Source organism: Fistularia commersonii, chromosome 23 (assembly GCF_037954325.1).
Source record: "Fistularia commersonii isolate RoL2024-O1a breed Wild chromosome 23, RoL_Fcom_v1.0, whole genome shotgun sequence".
In the NCBI taxonomy this organism is placed as follows: domain Eukaryota; kingdom Metazoa; phylum Chordata; class Actinopteri; order Syngnathiformes; family Fistulariidae; genus Fistularia; species Fistularia commersonii.
Genome location: NC_141306.1, coordinates 4,641,338 through 4,658,800, shown reverse-complemented (window position 1 = coordinate 4,658,800; position 17,463 = coordinate 4,641,338). Strand labels below are relative to the sequence as shown.

At 41.6% G+C, this 17,463-nt stretch overlaps 1 protein-coding gene across 1 annotated transcript; it reads left to right on the top strand.

The window, feature by feature from the left end:
• The first annotated feature begins 1,063 nt into the window (after window positions 1-1,063).
• On the top strand, window positions 1,064-15,609 carry slc25a23b (solute carrier family 25 member 23b). Its single transcript, XM_086170672.1, has 10 exons — window positions 1,064-1,668; window positions 4,355-4,478; window positions 6,328-6,415; window positions 8,130-8,241; window positions 8,573-8,731; window positions 9,676-9,828; window positions 10,503-10,616; window positions 10,813-10,980; window positions 12,250-12,400; window positions 13,222-15,609. The coding sequence occupies exons 1-10, from the start codon at window positions 1,471-1,473 to the stop codon at window positions 13,401-13,403; spliced, it is 1,449 nt and encodes a 482-aa protein (XP_086026798.1). The 5' UTR covers window positions 1,064-1,470; the 3' UTR covers window positions 13,404-15,609.
• Window positions 15,610-17,463: the final 1,854 nt, after the last annotated feature.

The following is a 17,463-nucleotide window of genomic DNA, read 5'->3' as shown; positions in this document are numbered from 1 at the left end:
ACGGCATAAACGATAGAGACTGTAGCCCTGCTCCTGCGGCCAGAGCCGTCATGCACCTTCGGCCCAGACAAGGGCAGATGATCTCATATGTCGCGGTCTAAGACTAGCGTTTTAACATGAGGTCAACTTTAACCCCTGTGTGCATCATTGTCTCTCTATGTGACATGTGAATGACAGAGTGAATGGTGATCCATCCTCCACGATCCAAAGTGCAGGATAAGCAGTATAGTTAATGGATGAACTAATGCCCTTTTTTATACATCCCACTTACAAAGAAGAAACCATCTAACTATCTCATGATGAGACATTTCTCATATGTGTATTTTATTTTGGTATCTGAAATTAGTTGGTGGATATCATTGAGGAATCAAAGTAGCACAGATCATTGCAGGTTCTGGGCTGAAACAAATTGGTGGCGGATGTTATGAGACGTAAAATACAGTATATGTGTGTAAATCTGTTATGTTTAAACATATACACACACACAAATACATATATGTGTTTGTGTGTGTATATATTTATATACAAATGCGTGTATGTATATGGATATATGTATATATAATTTATTTTATTTTTTTACCAATTTGTCACTTTTATTGTTTTTATTGTTATTGTTTCTCTTAAATGTATATGTCTGGATAGTGTGTGAGTGTCGCGTAAGGCTCCTGAAATAGAAATATTCTATCATTACTACTATATTTACACACACATATGTGTATTTTTTTAATCACATAACGTCCGCATTGCCAAATAGTCAATATGATATTGCATCGAAGATGAAGAAACATGAGAAAGATGTCACATTTGTTTTTTTTTTCTTTAAATTAGCCATTCACATTTCAATTTGACATTACAAAAGAACACAAATACACAAACAAACGCATGCAGGCATAGGCTAACACACACACATACATCGTCGCAGGCTTACAACCTTATATTACAACCCTGATGATGATGGTGATGATGGTGGTGATGATGATGATGATGATGATGATGATGATGATGCCCACGTACGGCGTGACGCGGCCGTGGTTGCAGCTGCAACTGCAGAACGCGGGCAAGCGGACGGACGCGCGGAGGGTGCAGCTCTGCGTGATCCTGGCATTTTGGACACGGATGTGTTTCCACGCACCGTGGAGTGACGAGGAGGGGAAAAAAAGGGGAAATTACAAAATTTGACTCCCATTATTTATGCTCTGCTGACACCGGCTTACGGGACTGCGGTAAATATATATATTTTTATTTTTTTTATTTTTTTATTTTTTTATTTTAAATTTTCAAAGCCGCTAGGACGGAAAGTTTCATTCCCTGGAGGGAGTTCGCGGATTGGAGCCGGTGGTTAATCCGGCCGGAGCCGCGGTGCACCTGCCCGCCGGCGGCCGCCCGCTGACCGAGCCACCGCCGCGGTGTTATGATCCGCCACGGGGGGAGCGACCGAGCAGCGCGGACACCCGGCTACCCCTTCCATCCATGGACGAGCGGCCGAGCGGCGGCGGCGGCGGCGGCGGCGGAGGAGGAGGAGGAGGAGAAGCCCCGGAGCCGGAGCGGGAGAAGCGGTACGCCGAGCTGTTCGAGCAGCTGGACCTGAACAAGGACGGCAGGGTGGACATCAACGAGCTCCGGAGCGGGCTTGCGGCCCGGGGGCTGCACCGCGGGGAGGCCGAGGAGGTGAGCCGCCGGCGGGGTAGTAACGGGGCGGTGGAACCGGAGCGGAGGAACCGGCTCGGCTTCTTCTCTAATCCGCTCTGTTGGCACAACATAACAGGCGTGCAGCGGTTAAACGGATCAGACCGCTTTAACTGGCCGTCTCATACCACCTTTCTACCGGGGGGTCATCGGATGATCCTTAACATGAAGTAGCCCTGGAGATAGAATATAAAAAAAAAGTGTATATAAATTCCCTTCAGTCTTTTTTTTTTGCTGCAGGGATTTTACCACTTGCGAGGTTTTTAATATATTTTATTCCCTGCAGATAGTCATGAGTCACCCATTTATCATTATAAAAACAGGTGAAATAAGGTAGATAGAAAAAATCTAGATTTTACATAGAGGTTAAAAAAAATCACAAAAAAATAGAAAAAAAAAATACTTTGATATTTGGTGCAATTTTCTTAAAAAAAAAAGGCCCAAAATAGCTCAAATTCAAAACACTTTTCTAACACAGAAGTAGATTTCCACAGTAGTTCAGATGATGAGAATTAGGTTGAAATCAGACTCGGATGAATGCAATTTTTATGTTTTTGTGTGAGTTTAAAGTGTCTCAACTTAGTACCATCACACCTTGCGGTTTTCAAAGCACTTTACACGCTCTGGAACCGATGGCACTAGCCAGGTCCTCGGGAGCAGCTTTGAGGGTTCAATATCTTGTCCAAGGACACTTCGGCGTGCACACAGGAGAGGACAGGAATCAAACCCACAACCTTCCACGCCCCGCTCTACCAACTGTGTTGGTGCAACATTTAAACATTTCAACCACTTAGCAGGCCTGAAAAGAGTGAAACTCTCTGGTGTGCTCCAGTCCCTGGGGTGAGACTGTCCTTGGTCCCTGTGTTGAATCAGCCAATTATAGTGTGACCCGGTTAAAACACCTTGCCGAGGTAACTTGTCCCACTTTGAGGTGGAATCGGACCCACCAAGGATGAATATTTCAGCATCTGTAACTCAAACCGTCTCGGATCTCGGACAAAACCTGATGCTACCGCTTTATTTTTCTGCATAGCATCGAAAACTGACCTTAATTGAATGCAGCATAAACCGCACAAATGCTATACTTGTATTTATATAGAGAAACACATAAAGACATTGTAAAGGTTGATTATTGCCAAATTACTAATAGTATTCTTGAAATCTGATCATTCTGTTTAGCCTAGTAGAGATTAAAAAATGAACTCCGAATCAGAATTCATTGAATTATTACAATTTTATATAATCATTATAATTAGAAAATAATTATTACGTAAATATTATTAATCTTAAAAATAAAACAAATACAAAATTGAAAAAAAAAAATTAGCAGAGAGGGAGCAATGTTTGGATGTAGAGAGTAAAAACGTGTATCACAATTTTTAATATTTCTAAAATAAAGATACAACATTGCAGCCGGATAACATCCGATATACCTGCTCAACATTAACGTTCATATATGTAATGATTGACATCCCCATAATCTAACAAGACAGTATCTTAGTTTAGTATTGAGTACCATGTGTATAAAACAAAATAATACTCTTTGCAGTGAAATTAATAAATGCCAAACTTTGCAAGTTTTTTTTTAAATTATAAATTTGTGGACGTGAACCGTGAAAGAGTCGATAGAGGAAATGAATGTCTCTCTTCTCTCCCTTTTCGTCCGAATCAAGAAAGCAGCAGGTAAGACGTGGTTCTTACATCTCACAGGGAGCACAAGCCTGACTCTCCATAATCCCCCATCTGTGTGTGCGCGCGTGTGTGTGTGTGTGTGTGCGTGTGTGTGTGCGTGTGTGTCTGTTGCACCCTCTACACCCACGACCTGCCCCATAATTTGTCAGCTATCGCTCCTTTTGCACAGACATTCTGCATCAGTGCTGTGACAACACTCCACATTGCAGCTTTAGCATAGATGTGTAATAACTGTGTAATATTCCTGCTGCTAACACTCTGTGTAAAAGGAGCTTTTGTTACTAACACGTCCTCTTTATACTTCATCACCACTGGTGTAGTTTTGGACTCATCAAACAGAAGAGTCAGCCACAACCTCAGCATGTCACACCACAGATGGATAAATACAAATGTTGTTTTTGCTTTTTTAGTTTTTAGTTTTTAGTTTTGTTTGTGACTTTGGATTGTTTCTGCTCGCTCAGGCTGGAAATTCTCACAAGCCCCGTGACACGCCATCCTTCAGCTCGCGTGTTATTTCAACAAACCCTGATCACAAAAATCGGAGCCTGTCAACAGGCTTTAGTGGAGAAACTTTGCAGCGCCACGTCAGAAAACAGACCAAAAACAAACCAAAAATACCAGAACACTATAATCTCACACCAAAATGCAGACATTATAAACAATAATTTACAAAGCTCAAGTAAAAAGATACACACACACTGGAAAAGTCTATTAGTATCGCCTCTTCTGAGATTATCTGAGCAGGTGGAAATATCTGCATAATTTCCATCCCAGACAATTAGACCGTCTTTTTTAACATCATAACCAACACTACATTGTTAGCTTCCATGAATACTATATGCCAATATCTTTTAATACAATATTTGTGCCGTGCTAGTATTTACTGTATTATACAGTAGATTTGTCTTCCTAAATGTACTCCTGGTAACGTCGACCCTCTGTTGTATCTTCACCCACGTCTCCTCTGCACCGACAGATCGTGCTGGAGAGCGATGTCAACCATGACGGTCTGCTGGACTTCCAGGAGTTCTCCCAGTATCTGCGGGCTCACGAGGAGAGACTGTGGACCATGTTCCGCAGCCTGGACCGCAACAAAGATGGTATGGATGCCGCATACACTCACACACACACAGACGCACATGCTCTCCTGGTTTTTAATAATACAGTGATATGCAAGTGGAAGGAATTTTGCCCTTTGGGGAAAAAAAAAAAGTTTCTAAAAAGTCAACAGGAGGCACAGTGAAACTTTTTACTTCAGGAAAAAGAAGGGCTGCTCTCATTGGTCAATCAGCACTGGTCTGGTGTGTTGAGATGATTGACAGATGTCACCACAGCCAATCACCGTCCTCCATCTAACCTTCATCCGTCATATAAACTAACTTCCTGTTCCTTCTCACTCAATCCATAAAACTCCTCTACGGACTCTAAGTATTTAATTTAAAAATGCCTAAAATGAAGTTGGATTTAAAGTGAAATGAGTCGTATGGCTCTGAGTTGAACTCTCTTACTCATCTTCTGAGAGATATTTCATCATTCGATGTTTTGGTGGAGCGCCATCCAATGCTAGACAGGCCTTCTAGAGGTCAACCCCCGGCTCTTATTTGATGTCTCATAATCCTTGAGTGAATAAGTATGATCACGAGAAATAAACTGTACAAGGAATCGCCATGTATGCAGGAAATGAAATGTATATATTTAATAAATCAAATCTAATAATTTTAAGAATACATAGAATCAGTTTCCATGTTCATTTATAGCACTTGTTCTTTTTTGAAATACTTCTAATCCAGTGGATTTTTTCAACCCCCCCTGCTCATATGTTGCCATTATTAACGGATTTGTATACAATCAAATTGCTGTTCAGGGTGTTTCATTTCTCAGAGTTGGGATGCGTGCAGCTCCTTTCACCTCAGTTTTTCTCCCGTGAGCCTGATTGAGCAGGAGAATGATTTCAGCTGGTGTGCAATGCATACCTGCGGATCATGATGCTTCATCAGGTTGAGCTTAACAGGAGCTCCCTGCCGCCCAGTCAGTGTTTTTTAAGGGGTTTTATTTACAAAACGGATCATTGGAGGTCTGTGCAGTCTGGGGGTGCGGAAGTGGTGTGACTGGAACTTGGAGGCCTGGTTGGAGATGGGTGGCTTGCATGTACAGATGTGGAAGGAGCAAATTCTGGACTCTGGAATGAAAATGGATCTTACTCTGGGATGAAGATCCTCCTGGAAGGGATGAACGGCATGGTGGAGAAGATGGCCTGCCAGGAAGGGATGAAGGAATCCAGGAGAGCAGTACCCGCTCAAGACAACCTGATGAGGCCTGATGATCTGCAGGTGTGCATTGCACCCCAGCTGAAATCTTTCTCGTGCTCAATCACTGGAGAGACTGGGGTGAACACTCAATACTCAGAGCTAATTTTCATGAGCTTGTGGCAATGCGTTGATTTTCAGGTATTTATCCTGATTTTTTTTTTTTTTTTTTTTTGCAATTTTCAAATAATTTCTAAGCTAGCATAATAGTTCTGAACCTCAAGTCACGTTTTAATGACTAGCGCCTGCACCTTGTCGGCTGTTTGCCTTTAAATGTGTATTTTCGTTGTCTTCATCACTCTGGTGCTCGACTGCAGCCATATGGATAATCTGATCCAACCCACAGGTGTACATTTACATTGATCAGGCAACTCTGAAGGCATCTTCCTGCTGAGCAAACCATTAAGCTACTCTGCTACTTTTTGAGGAACTAGCTACACTCCCTTTTTTGGGAAATAGACACCTGCCTAATGCTCTTAATAAAAGAGGCCGGTCAGTAAAGTGGATTTATGTTACTTTCCTACAGCGCCATATCAAGTGTGTGGACAATTGTTTCACAAGCACATTCTGCTCAAATGTTTTCAATGGGCAAAAGTGATTTGTGGTTAAGGAACATTGGAACACGGCTTGTGCTGTTTTGTAGGTCGAATCGACGTGGGAGAAATCCAACATTTGTTGCATCAGCTTGGAATCCGCGTTACCATGGAGCAAGCCTCCCGAATCCTGAAGAGGTACAGAGTGCTGCAAAGCCTTAGCTTGAGTCCAAAGTAGACCCAAAACAAATGTTCATTTGCGTCCTCACTTTGACGAAAGGTGCTTTTATAAATCCCTTCATTATCCATTCTGCTTAGCCTGGGGTGGTGGGGGTTCACCCCGGACCAGGTTGCCAGTCGGCCACATAAAGTAACAAACAACCATTCGCCATCATGTACACTTCTGGATAAATTGGTCTCCAATGAAGCTACAGGATTTTTTTTTGGGTGGGGGCTGTTTAAAGTAATCTGGAGGAAACCCCTGCAGACATGGCGAAACCATGCAAAGTCCAGACGGAAAGGCCTAGTGTTGGAATTGAGTTATAGACCTTCTTGCTGCAAGGTGTTCTCATTTTAATCAAATCTGGTGCTTCAGGAAGGAAACAGTGGTAAGGATTTCTACCTTGACACTCAATTTAAGGTTTTGGCTTTGCAGGACCGACTCGCACAATTGCCCAGGGGTAGAAAAAGGCAATGATTAAAGAAGGGGGAAAAAAAATCCATTGAATATTTAACTTTTTGGTGCATCGTAGCTACAATCTCTTCCCTGCAGCGCTTTTTTTTTTTTTTTTTTTTTTTTTTTTTGTCAGTCTGGGCTGCTGATGCATACCTGTAGTTCTTCCACCCAGTCCAACCTTCAATGATTGCATTAAAACTCCTTGGTCGAGCAGGTTGCACTCAACTGTGTTCTTTCAAAATGCAAACCTGTGGATTTGACCTGTCATACAAACACAAAACAAACCCTCCCAACTGCTCTTACATAAGTCCCACCGAGCTTTCTTTTAAAACAAAAACAATGCTTCTGTCAGATGTGATCAGGTGCGGCGAAGTCACACAAAAACGTTTTGTTCGTGCCTCACGTGAGGATTTAAACCACTCAACAGTGAAGAAAATGCTTTTGTCGCTTGAGGGTGCGGAACAAAGCGGGCTAAGAGGGAAGTTCAGGGCTGCACAGTCCGAGAACGGCTTTTCATAACTTGAGCCCCTCCAACGTCACAGTTGCAGCTGCCTCCGTCCAACAGGACGCCGGTTTGTCGCAGAAAAGAATACATCCATTTATTTGTCAGAGCGGCATATCAGAGCCAGTGTATTGGAGGGGGGGGGGGCACAGGGGTTATTGGCGGGGAAATATTTAAGAGATTAAAGTGGTAAAGGCATGAGAAAAAAGGGATTGTGCGACAGTTAGCGCTCACACACACACACACACATGCGTAGCACGAAGGTTAGATTCCGACAGTGGGGGCCTTACTGTGTGGATTCTCTGTTCTCGTGACGTGGGTTTCCTCTGGGCTCCTCCTACAGTCTAAAAACATGCAGGAAGTCTATTTATGACCCTAAATTGGCCAGACCTGTGAATTCGAGTGTATGCCTCTGTATGCAGTCCTGTGACCAGTCCAAGAAGAACCCCCTCAACAGCTGGGAGAGGCGCTAACCCTTTATGACACTAAATGCAGGATATACATATGAAAGAAAGCATCTTTTTAATCTATAAATGACTATCCTATGCAGAATGATAGTCCTTGATTTTGCTGATAAATGCTGTTGATTTGTGTGAGATCCAAGCATTTCTATCCAGGGACACGGACGTTACTATATTCCCACAAAAATATCCAAATAAATGGTAAAAGGTGGTAAGCTGACAAAACCGAGTGGCCGAACCATTCCATCCGTGCTGTCGGCTTGTCTCCCCCAGTATGGACAGAGATGGGACGATGACCATTGACTGGAAGGAATGGCGGGATCACTTCCAGTTCAACCCGTTCCACAATATGGAAGAGATTGTCCACTATTGGAAACACTCACATGTGAGTCATAAAAGCAATCAGACACGGAGCGCTCAAAACAGAAAACACTCTATCTTTTACAAAGATGGTACAACGTCTGCTCCAATGTTCTTAAGTCTCATTATTCCAGAGTTTTGGGCTAAAATGTGACAACCAAAATAAAATGAGGGTAATTTCCATTAATGTTCATAATGGGAAAATAAAATTTGGGATTCTTTTGAGAAAAATCTATACAAAGTTAACGTGATATTTTTTTTTCCCAAGTTTTAATATCGCTACATAAACAAATCAAGAGAGAACCGGTTTGATTCTGTTTTTTTTCAAATGACTCCTTTTCAACTTCCGTTGCAAGATGTTTGACATCGGGGAACACCTGACAGTGCCAGATGAGTTCTCCGAACGCGAGAAGCGCTCAGGTCTGGTCTGGCGGCAGCTGGTGGCGGGGGCGATGGCGGGGGCCGTGTCCCGAACGGGGACCGCTCCTCTGGACCGCCTTAAAGTTTTCCTGCAGGTGGGATATTTCACTTTCACCTTTAAAAATGAATGATTAAACGAACACGGCGGTACACGGGGATCCGTTTGAGGTCACCTGCGGTTACAAGATGTTTGTGCAACTTCGCAAACATCTCACTGTGCAAGCGTCTGCGTGCACACACCCAAGCAGAGTGAGACAAGGTTAGCGTTATGGTGTGGCCACTGGCTGGGTGAGGGGGACTAATCTTAGTCCAACACATGCTGTAATGGTCAGCATGGCTGCTGAAGTCCTGGTCAGAGGCGGCGGTGGGGAGGGTGACATTCCTTACACTTGGCCATTCAGGAGTAGAAAATGGCAAGTAGATCTAGTTGCAGAACCTCACACATCTCAACTCTGGCCCCTGTTAATGCCATCATCTGGTTTTGTCATATATGTCAGAGGTCAATAGGCTTGCTGTGTATAGGGGGGAAAAATACACATCAGAATTGGCTTTAAATGAATCCCAGATAGATACATTACTTTGCCTTTTCTGGATTTGTGAATGAACAACTTTATCCGTGCCAGATTAGCTCAAATGTTTACAGTGTGGGAGTGTTTTGCCGCACAGTAATTTGTCACTGCCCTCAAGTGGTCATGTTAGTGCGCAGGAGTTGAAGAGGTAAAAGTTTGCTGTAGCGCAGAGGAAAGCACCTGAACCTTTAACTTTTAGGCAGAGCAAACCAGATACTCCTTTGCAACATGAGGGTGAAAATGAAATGCTAACGTTTTTTTTTTTGTTTATTCATTTATTTTTTTTAAAGTCCATCGTATTTATTTATAGATTGGTCATTAAATTGTTGCTGATGCTGCAAAGTGACTTAAAGAGGCTCGCTGTCACTGTAAGGTATCATTAATGCAAGCTGAAGCCTATTTCTGTGTTTGATGTTTTGGCGTGTTTGGAGGAAAGCGTGTGAATGACCCTGCTGTGTCCTCGTGTCAAGGTGCACGGCTCGACGTCTCGGGGGACGAATCTGTGGTACGGCGTGAGGGGGATGGTCCAGGAGGGAGGTGTCTCCTCGCTTTGGAGGGGAAACGGGATCAATGTCCTCAAGATCGCACCTGAATCTGCCATCAAGTTCATGGCTTATGAGCAGGTGGACTAAACTTGATCTCTTCCTGCTTGGACAGATGATTTCAGAGGGTAGAACCATGAAATCAGCAGAAACCAGCCTTCATTGTTACATGTTAATAAAAAAATTTAGCTTGATGTATGGTACATCTTCATTTTTCAAATATTTTATTTAAATCTGAAATATTTTTTAAGAGCCATGAACAAGGAAATAAATGCGTAATCCATTAACTAATATGTATAGAATTGTATATGTGTGTATAAATAAAAGAAATTTTTGTTTTTTCTGTTTTGTGATGATTTAGGTCATTACATTTGCTTATGTAATTCTCTATGGAAGCCATAAGTGTATGCCTAAAAATCAATGTCTTAAAGGTACAAATTAATTTCCATTGAAAGTTCGTTTTGCCGGTGTGATTATTAAAGGGATGGTTTTTGACTAAATTAAAATAAAAAAATGCAAACTTAAAATTGGCAGTGAATAATCTGCCCTCCCACCCAGCTATTCAAAAAATGCATAGTTGAACAAGGAGTAAAGTGACCAAGGCATTATTTTTAACTGGCTATTTTAAATAGCGAAGCCTGTTCTCTACCACTTTAATTACATTTTATTGGAGATAAAAAAAATTCAAATTCAATTGCCGCAAATGCTATTGTTCCGCGTGCATGTGACGGTTCTGGATTCCTCTCGACCTGCAGATAAAGTGGCTGATCAAAGGGAGCAAAGAAGGGGGCAGTTTGAGAGTTCAGGAGAGGTTCATCGCCGGCTCCCTGGCAGGAGCTACAGCCCAGACCATCATCTACCCCATGGAGGTCAGTGATTCTCATTCTCCACCAAACTGTCATTGACCTCCTTTTAAAGATTCAACTAAAGGAAAAAAAATAATTTCAATGCAAGTTGGGTGACGTACTTGATGCTCCAAAGGTCTTGTTTGTCAGTCATCCTGTGCCACTGGGTGCTTTTCATGGATCCAACTGTTTATTTGGCTGCCCTATTCTTGTTGTGAAGGTGCTGAAGACCCGCCTGACTTTACGGAAGACAGGACAGTATTCTGGGATGGCTGACTGCGCCCGGCAGATCCTGCAAACAGAGGGCGTTCTGGCTTTTTACAGGGGCTACCTGCCAAACACGCTGGGCATCATCCCCTACGCTGGGATCGACTTGGCTGTGTATGAGGTGCGTGACGGAACGCGAAGGACAATCAGTCGCACAATGTGCAAAATGTATCTGTGAATTTAATATCTTAATTTATAATATATGGCGCCCACAGACGTGTTTGCTCGTGCCACAGTTGCATGCTGGCCGAATGCACTGCGGGTAACAATGTAAGAATTTAATTGTACAGGGAAATACATTTCCACACTGTACATATGACAATAAACACTTTGAATCTTTGAATATATATATATATATATATATATATATATATATATACACACACACACACACACACACACACACACACACACACACACACACACACACACACACACACACACATATATATATATATATGTATATGTATATATATATATATGTGTAGGAAACACCCGGGTGATGGTAAAACGCCTGTTTAATGAGCAATACCTGTTACTGCCCACAGCCATGTAACACAAGCGATACAACTAACTGTGCCTGCTCATTCCAGGTAAAAAAAAAAAAAATCACACCCACATCATTCCCAGCAACCCCAAAATCACACAGAAAATAAGCATCAACCTAAACCGCAACATTAGTGAATCGCTGCAATATATGCAGGATTCATGTGTTTTCTACCACTATCCTCATCTGCTGGTCAGGCTTAGACTGAACTAGCCCTATAATAAACAACCTATAAATAAACAACTTACTTTTGCTACTGATGTGTTGGTGGTTAATGATTGGTAATCGGACACAATTAGCATATGATGGCCATGTGCGAGTGTTTTCGTTAGGCAATGTGCGGCATTTGTTTGTGATCGATATATTTTACCACCCAAAAAACAGATGTTTATAACTTTGGGTGTTTCCCAGGATGTCAGGCTATAACATCTGCTTACATTTGTGTAGTTGCAATTAGCTACTATTAACCATCATCAGCCTGATGTAGCTGTCTAATACAATATTGTAGCACATATTAACATCATTTTGCCCTTAATTAACAGCAACTGGCCCATTTAACACAACCATTAGCATCTGCAACCCACTCATTGGCCCCCAGTGGCTATCGGAACAGGAGTGTCACATTATTTGGCTGCTCTGATGCGTAACAACTTTTAAATACAGAAATGACAAACAATTACCATTACTCAGTTGCTATTTGGCAGCAGCAAATGTTACCGTTTACCACACAATTTGCATTAATTTTCACAATCTTTGCAAAGGGGAAACAAAGGCCAAATCGAAAAATACCACAATTTCCCTTCTAAGTATAATTTCATAATTTTTCCCCACTTCTCCAATTAGACTCTGAAGAACGCCTGGCTCCAGAGGTACCGCATTGATTCTGCAGACCCAGGGGTTCTGGTGCTGCTGGGCTGTGGTACCATCTCCAGCACATGTGGCCAGCTGGCATCCTACCCCCTCGCTCTCATCCGGACACGCATGCAGGCACAAGGTGAGACGGAATCACCGGGCGCTCAACGTTTAATCAAATAATGTCAAAACATTACGTTTAAAATCAACATAACAGAGTTGACTTGTAAGGATTCCGTCTCCTTATTCAAGCTATAACTTGACAAGAAAAATATTTGTCAAAACACAAGTTCGTCTTAGAATCAGGCAAGTGAAAAATAGAGATCTGGTCATAACAAGAAGAAGAAAAAAAAAGGAAATTAAATTTATCATTTACCTGAAGAGACAGGAGACTGAGAGCCATTCTTTCAAACTCAGGGTATTTTACCCAATGCTGGCATCACAAAAATAAATCAAACCAATTAGTTGTTGTCTGAAAATGTATCCAAGAAAAGATGGAAGGATGCAGTTTCAAGGGAAATTATCTGCGTGTTCAGTGGGTCAATTTCGGGTAAGATTTTAATTTTTAATCTGATTTCACTGTTCCAGTATGTCAATTCATTTTTTAGAAATAACAATAATGCTAACTCAACCAAAGTCTTACTGAGAAAAAAATACATTTTAGATCATAGCGATCATTCACTTTTTCTGTTGCAAAAAAACGTCGAATATTGATTCAAGGGACGGAAAAAACCCTCAAAAGTAGACTTTGCAAAGGGCTTTAAATTACACAAAAATGTAGTTGTCTGCCAGATGCACACCTCAGACATTTACCGCAGCGCCAAACTGACTCAATAGCAAATGTAATTGCATTCAACATAAATAAATTCGCCCTGGTTGGAAATGATTGTTAAGCCAGTTTGTGCTTTACGTCTGTCCATGCGTCGGCATGGATATCATCAACCTTCACTCCTCCTCTTGCAGCCGTCTCTGAGGGCAAACCCAAGCTCACCATGGTGGGTCAGTTCAAATACATCCTGACGGAGGAAGGAGTGCCAGGCCTGTACCGCGGCATCACACCCAACTTTCTTAAGGTCATTCCTGCCGTCAGCATCTCCTACGTGGTGTACGAACACATGAAGAAAGTCCTGGGAGTCGGCTTCTAGGCCGGACAAAAAAATGACCGGACAAAAAGAAAGGTGACTTGCGGGGGAACGACAGATCCTTCAGCCTCTGAGGAAGATGAAGGGAAGAGGAAGGGAAAGGGATGTTCGGAATTGTTTACCGCATTACCCCATGGATGTCGGCCCGAATGCTTTAGCGTTAGTTAGTTCGTAATGCGCCGGGGGAATTTAGAGAATCGGATGAGGTAGTTTTTGCACAAAAAAGGAAATAATGTGATTGTCCTCTTGACTCGGAGCACAGTCAGATGAAGCGGGCTGGCTTTGGGTCAAACACCCGTCTCGAAACATACTGTTTTCTTTATCTAAGACGAAAAAAGGGTTTCATCAAGGGTTTTTTTTTTTCTTTTTAATTTCTTAAACAGTAGGATCGGAAAATTATCGCAAAAGGGTTTTATCAAAACTGACCAAGCACTTTGTAAACTCTAATCAAGGGCTCAGTTAGGAGCCAGCTTTTAAAGAATAACATGTAATTCTTGATCTGATATTTTTGCTTTAAAAAGTGTGCGTAACGCAACACCGCTGTAGGTTTCAGCTGTCCCCTGCGGTCATGAACATTCGAGTTTCCTCAGCACGACAGCTGGACTTAGTCTGCGAGGGCGGGTGAGCAGTCCAGACGCTCAGGGGTGAAGGTCGGGGTAGAGCCGAAAGGAGTTAGTACCTCTGTTTGGGTCCCGGATCCCTCCCACAGAGGTTTTGTCCTGCCTGTCGGAAGGGTCTCCGGTTGCTCAGAACCCTCCGGAGGAATCAAGCAGCACGCATAGCAATGAATCTGTGTCAGCCTTTCGGATAAGCAGAAGGAAGAAAGGAATGAATGAACGAATGAATGAACGAGTGTATGGTTGCAGCTAACACCAAGCTCTCATTACAACTCGGGGTGTATTTTTGGGAGGAGAGATGATTTTCCATACCTAAACAGGAGTAGTTCGCTCCACGAAAAATATTTTTGCTATCTAAATTAAGAAGATAGTTTTCCAGTGATTTTAAATGCATCAAGTTTTTATAAATGTTCCTGAAAATCCGTGGTTCGGCGATTCATAATGGAAATGTTGCCGAATCACCGGGAGGACGTTTTCATCGAACTATCCGATCTGTGCTTCCTTCCAGCCAGAGGAGGTTCAACATAATGTTCGCTCTTGTGCAAAGTTGAGTGTCACTTAAAAATATCTGTATCTTTGGTCGATTTCGTCAAACAAACCAAACTTGTAAGCCCTTTCGCGATTGCTATTAACGTAGCTGTGAAGGACTTAGAGCAGCATCTGGCTGACGGGCATCGTCCGGTTGCATTCTGTTGATTTAACCTTGTTTGAACAGTTGTTTAAACAGTAACTTTGACAGGACCATCCATTTATCTATCTATCTACATGTTTATCTGCTTATATGTTAATATACTGTACATACACAGATCAACATATACAGTGGGGAGAATTGAAAACAAAAATCCGGACCAACACATTGTATGATATTTAAGTGATTGCTTTTTATTGCATGACACACGTATTTGATACGTCAGAAAACAGATCTTTATTTGGCACGGAGACCTTTTTGGCAATTACAGAAATCAGGCGTTTCCTGTAGTTCTTAACCAGGTTTGCACACACACCGCTGCAGGGATTTTGGCCCACCCTCCTCCATACAGATCTTCTCCAGATCCTTCAGGTTTTGGGGCAGTTGCTCAGCAATATGGACGTCCAGCTCCCCCCAAAGAGCCCTTTGCAGAAAAGCATCCCCAAAGAATGATGTTTCCATTGCCAAGCTTTACAGTTGGGATGGTGTTCCTGGGGTTGTATTCATCCTCCCTCCTCCACGAGTGGAGTTTCGACCAAAAAGCTCTATTTTTGTTTCATCAAACCACATGACCATCTTCCATTCCTGCTCTGGATCATCCAGATCGGTTTGGGCATTTTACGGCCCACTAGCCACATCAAGCCCGTTTCTCTTTTTTATCTGGCCCACCAAACTATTTTCATTCAATATTTTAATCAATATTGAATTTAGAAACTCCCAATTTTTTGCCTTTTGTTTTATTTGGTTGGGATGATTACATATGAAATAATGTCGGCATTTATAAGAATAAGAATAAGAATAAGAATAAGAGCAACTTTATTTATCCCGAAGGGAATCGTTGTGCCAGAGTTTCAAGTAAAACATAACAATAATAAATAATAGTAGGAAATTGTATAAACAGTAGAAAAAGGGGGAGGGGGGGAGGGAGATGAGAAATACAAACAAAACTATAAAGTGTCAAAGTCAAGGCTATAAAGTGCTTTAAGGTCTAAAGTTGAAATAAAATGCCAAAATATTTAAATTGCAATTTTCATTTTGTTCAATTTACTTGATACCTTGTTGGCCCGCGCATAAAAATTTAATAAGAAACATGGCCCGCCAGCCAAAATAATTGCCCACCCCTGATCAAGATGGTCATTGGCAAACTTCAGACGGGCCTGGACATACGCTGGTTTGAGCAGGATTTTAATCCTTGACGGCGTCATGTGTAATTAATTGTTTTCTTTGAGACTGAGGTCCTAGCTGTTCCCTCACCTTCCTCATGGTCACCGATGCCCCGCGAGGTGAGATCCTGCATGAAGCCCCAGACCAAGGGATATTGATATTGAACGTCTTCCATTTTCTAATAATTCACCTGCCTTCTCCACAAGCTACTTGCCTATTGTCCTGTAGCATTTCTTACAGGTTGTTAGGTGATCAGATACTTGTCATGCAATAAAATGCAAATTACATACAATGTGTTTTTTTTCAGGATTTGTGTTTTAGATTTTATCTATGATAAGAACAACAGCTCTCAACACATGCCTTGGAAGTGGGAAAAGCTGAAAAATCAGCATAGTATCAAATACTTGTTCTCCCCATTGTGTAGATAGATATTTTTCATTCTATTCTATTTTTTTAATTTAACTTAATTTGTATTCACTTCCTTGTTGGCGTATTCATTTTAACAGTTAAAGCAGTTATAGATGAAAGAACACTTTTTTTTTTCTTTTCATGTCAGTCCAAACATATGTAACGAGGAATGAGACAAAACATGTATTTCGGTGTTTCCTCCTGATTTTTCTAACTCGATGAATTGCACATAAAATGATGGCTTCTTACTCTGCAGATGAATTGTTACCTCTTTACACATCTGAACAAACTGTGATCCATCCAGGGAATGTGACTTTTTACTTCTCTCAAGGTGAAGATGCGCTGTTGCTTTTTGTCTATGCTGTGATCAAACATGTTTCGGAGTGTGACGGCACGCTGCTCGGATGTTTGTAAGGATGGAGTTATGATGTCAGGTGCAGAAGGATGGGTCTGTTCTGGGCTTGGTAGAAATAATGACAAGCCATAGCTGCTACTGCATTTATGAAGCCTTTCAAATATTACCAGACTTTTTTTTTTTTTTTTTTTTTTTTTGCAAACTACCGTTCAGCCAAACATTTGAGCGTTTGAGAGTGAATCAAAACACATTGTTAGAACATACGAGTAGGATGTTCCCATAAAGTGTCATGCAGAAAGTTCTGATGTTTGCTTCTGACCAGTGGTAATGTTTAATTCTGCAAACGTTCTCTGAAGGAGATGCAAGAGATTTACTGTTACAAAAAAGAAAAAGGACCGTCCTGGTTGGGAAAGTGGGCATCAGAGCCATCTAGGATGGCTCAAGACACAGATGTGAAGATAAACTAAAAGAAAACATTAAGAAGAATATCTGTATTTATAATTTTTTTTTTGCTATTTTTTAATCATCAATAATAGATTGCTATTATTCCTCAGCAAATTCAATGGGAAATTTCTCAAGGTTTTATTTTTATTACCTACTGAGTGAATTACCAAGAAAGAAAACATACTGTAGAAGAAAAAAAGGTAATGGTTCAATTTTGCATGCGCTGACTCAATTCTATTTATCTCTTTACTGATTTTTCAGGTTAAACAAGAAGATTGGTTCTCAATTCTGTTTCTGAAGGTGTACAATTTTGACGTTTTGTAAAACCGTCGCTCTGAAAGTTGCAGATCCAGTTGTAATGGTAGATGAAAACCAGAGACGACCTTC

What these genes read in the sequence shown, in the direction of transcription:
- slc25a23b (XM_086170672.1), top strand. Translation starts at nt 1,471, where the DNA reads ATGGACGAGCGGCCGAGCGGCGGCGGCGGCGGCGGCGGCGGAGGAGGA. An exon ending in CCTGGACCGCAACAAAGATG is followed by an intron (nt 4,479 to 6,327) that starts GTATGGATGCCG and finishes GCTGTTTTGTAG; the next exon opens with GTCGAATCGACGTGGGAGAA. An exon ending in GACACGCATGCAGGCACAAG is followed by an intron (nt 12,401 to 13,221) that starts GTGAGACGGAAT and finishes CTCCTCTTGCAG; the next exon opens with CCGTCTCTGAGGGCAAACCC.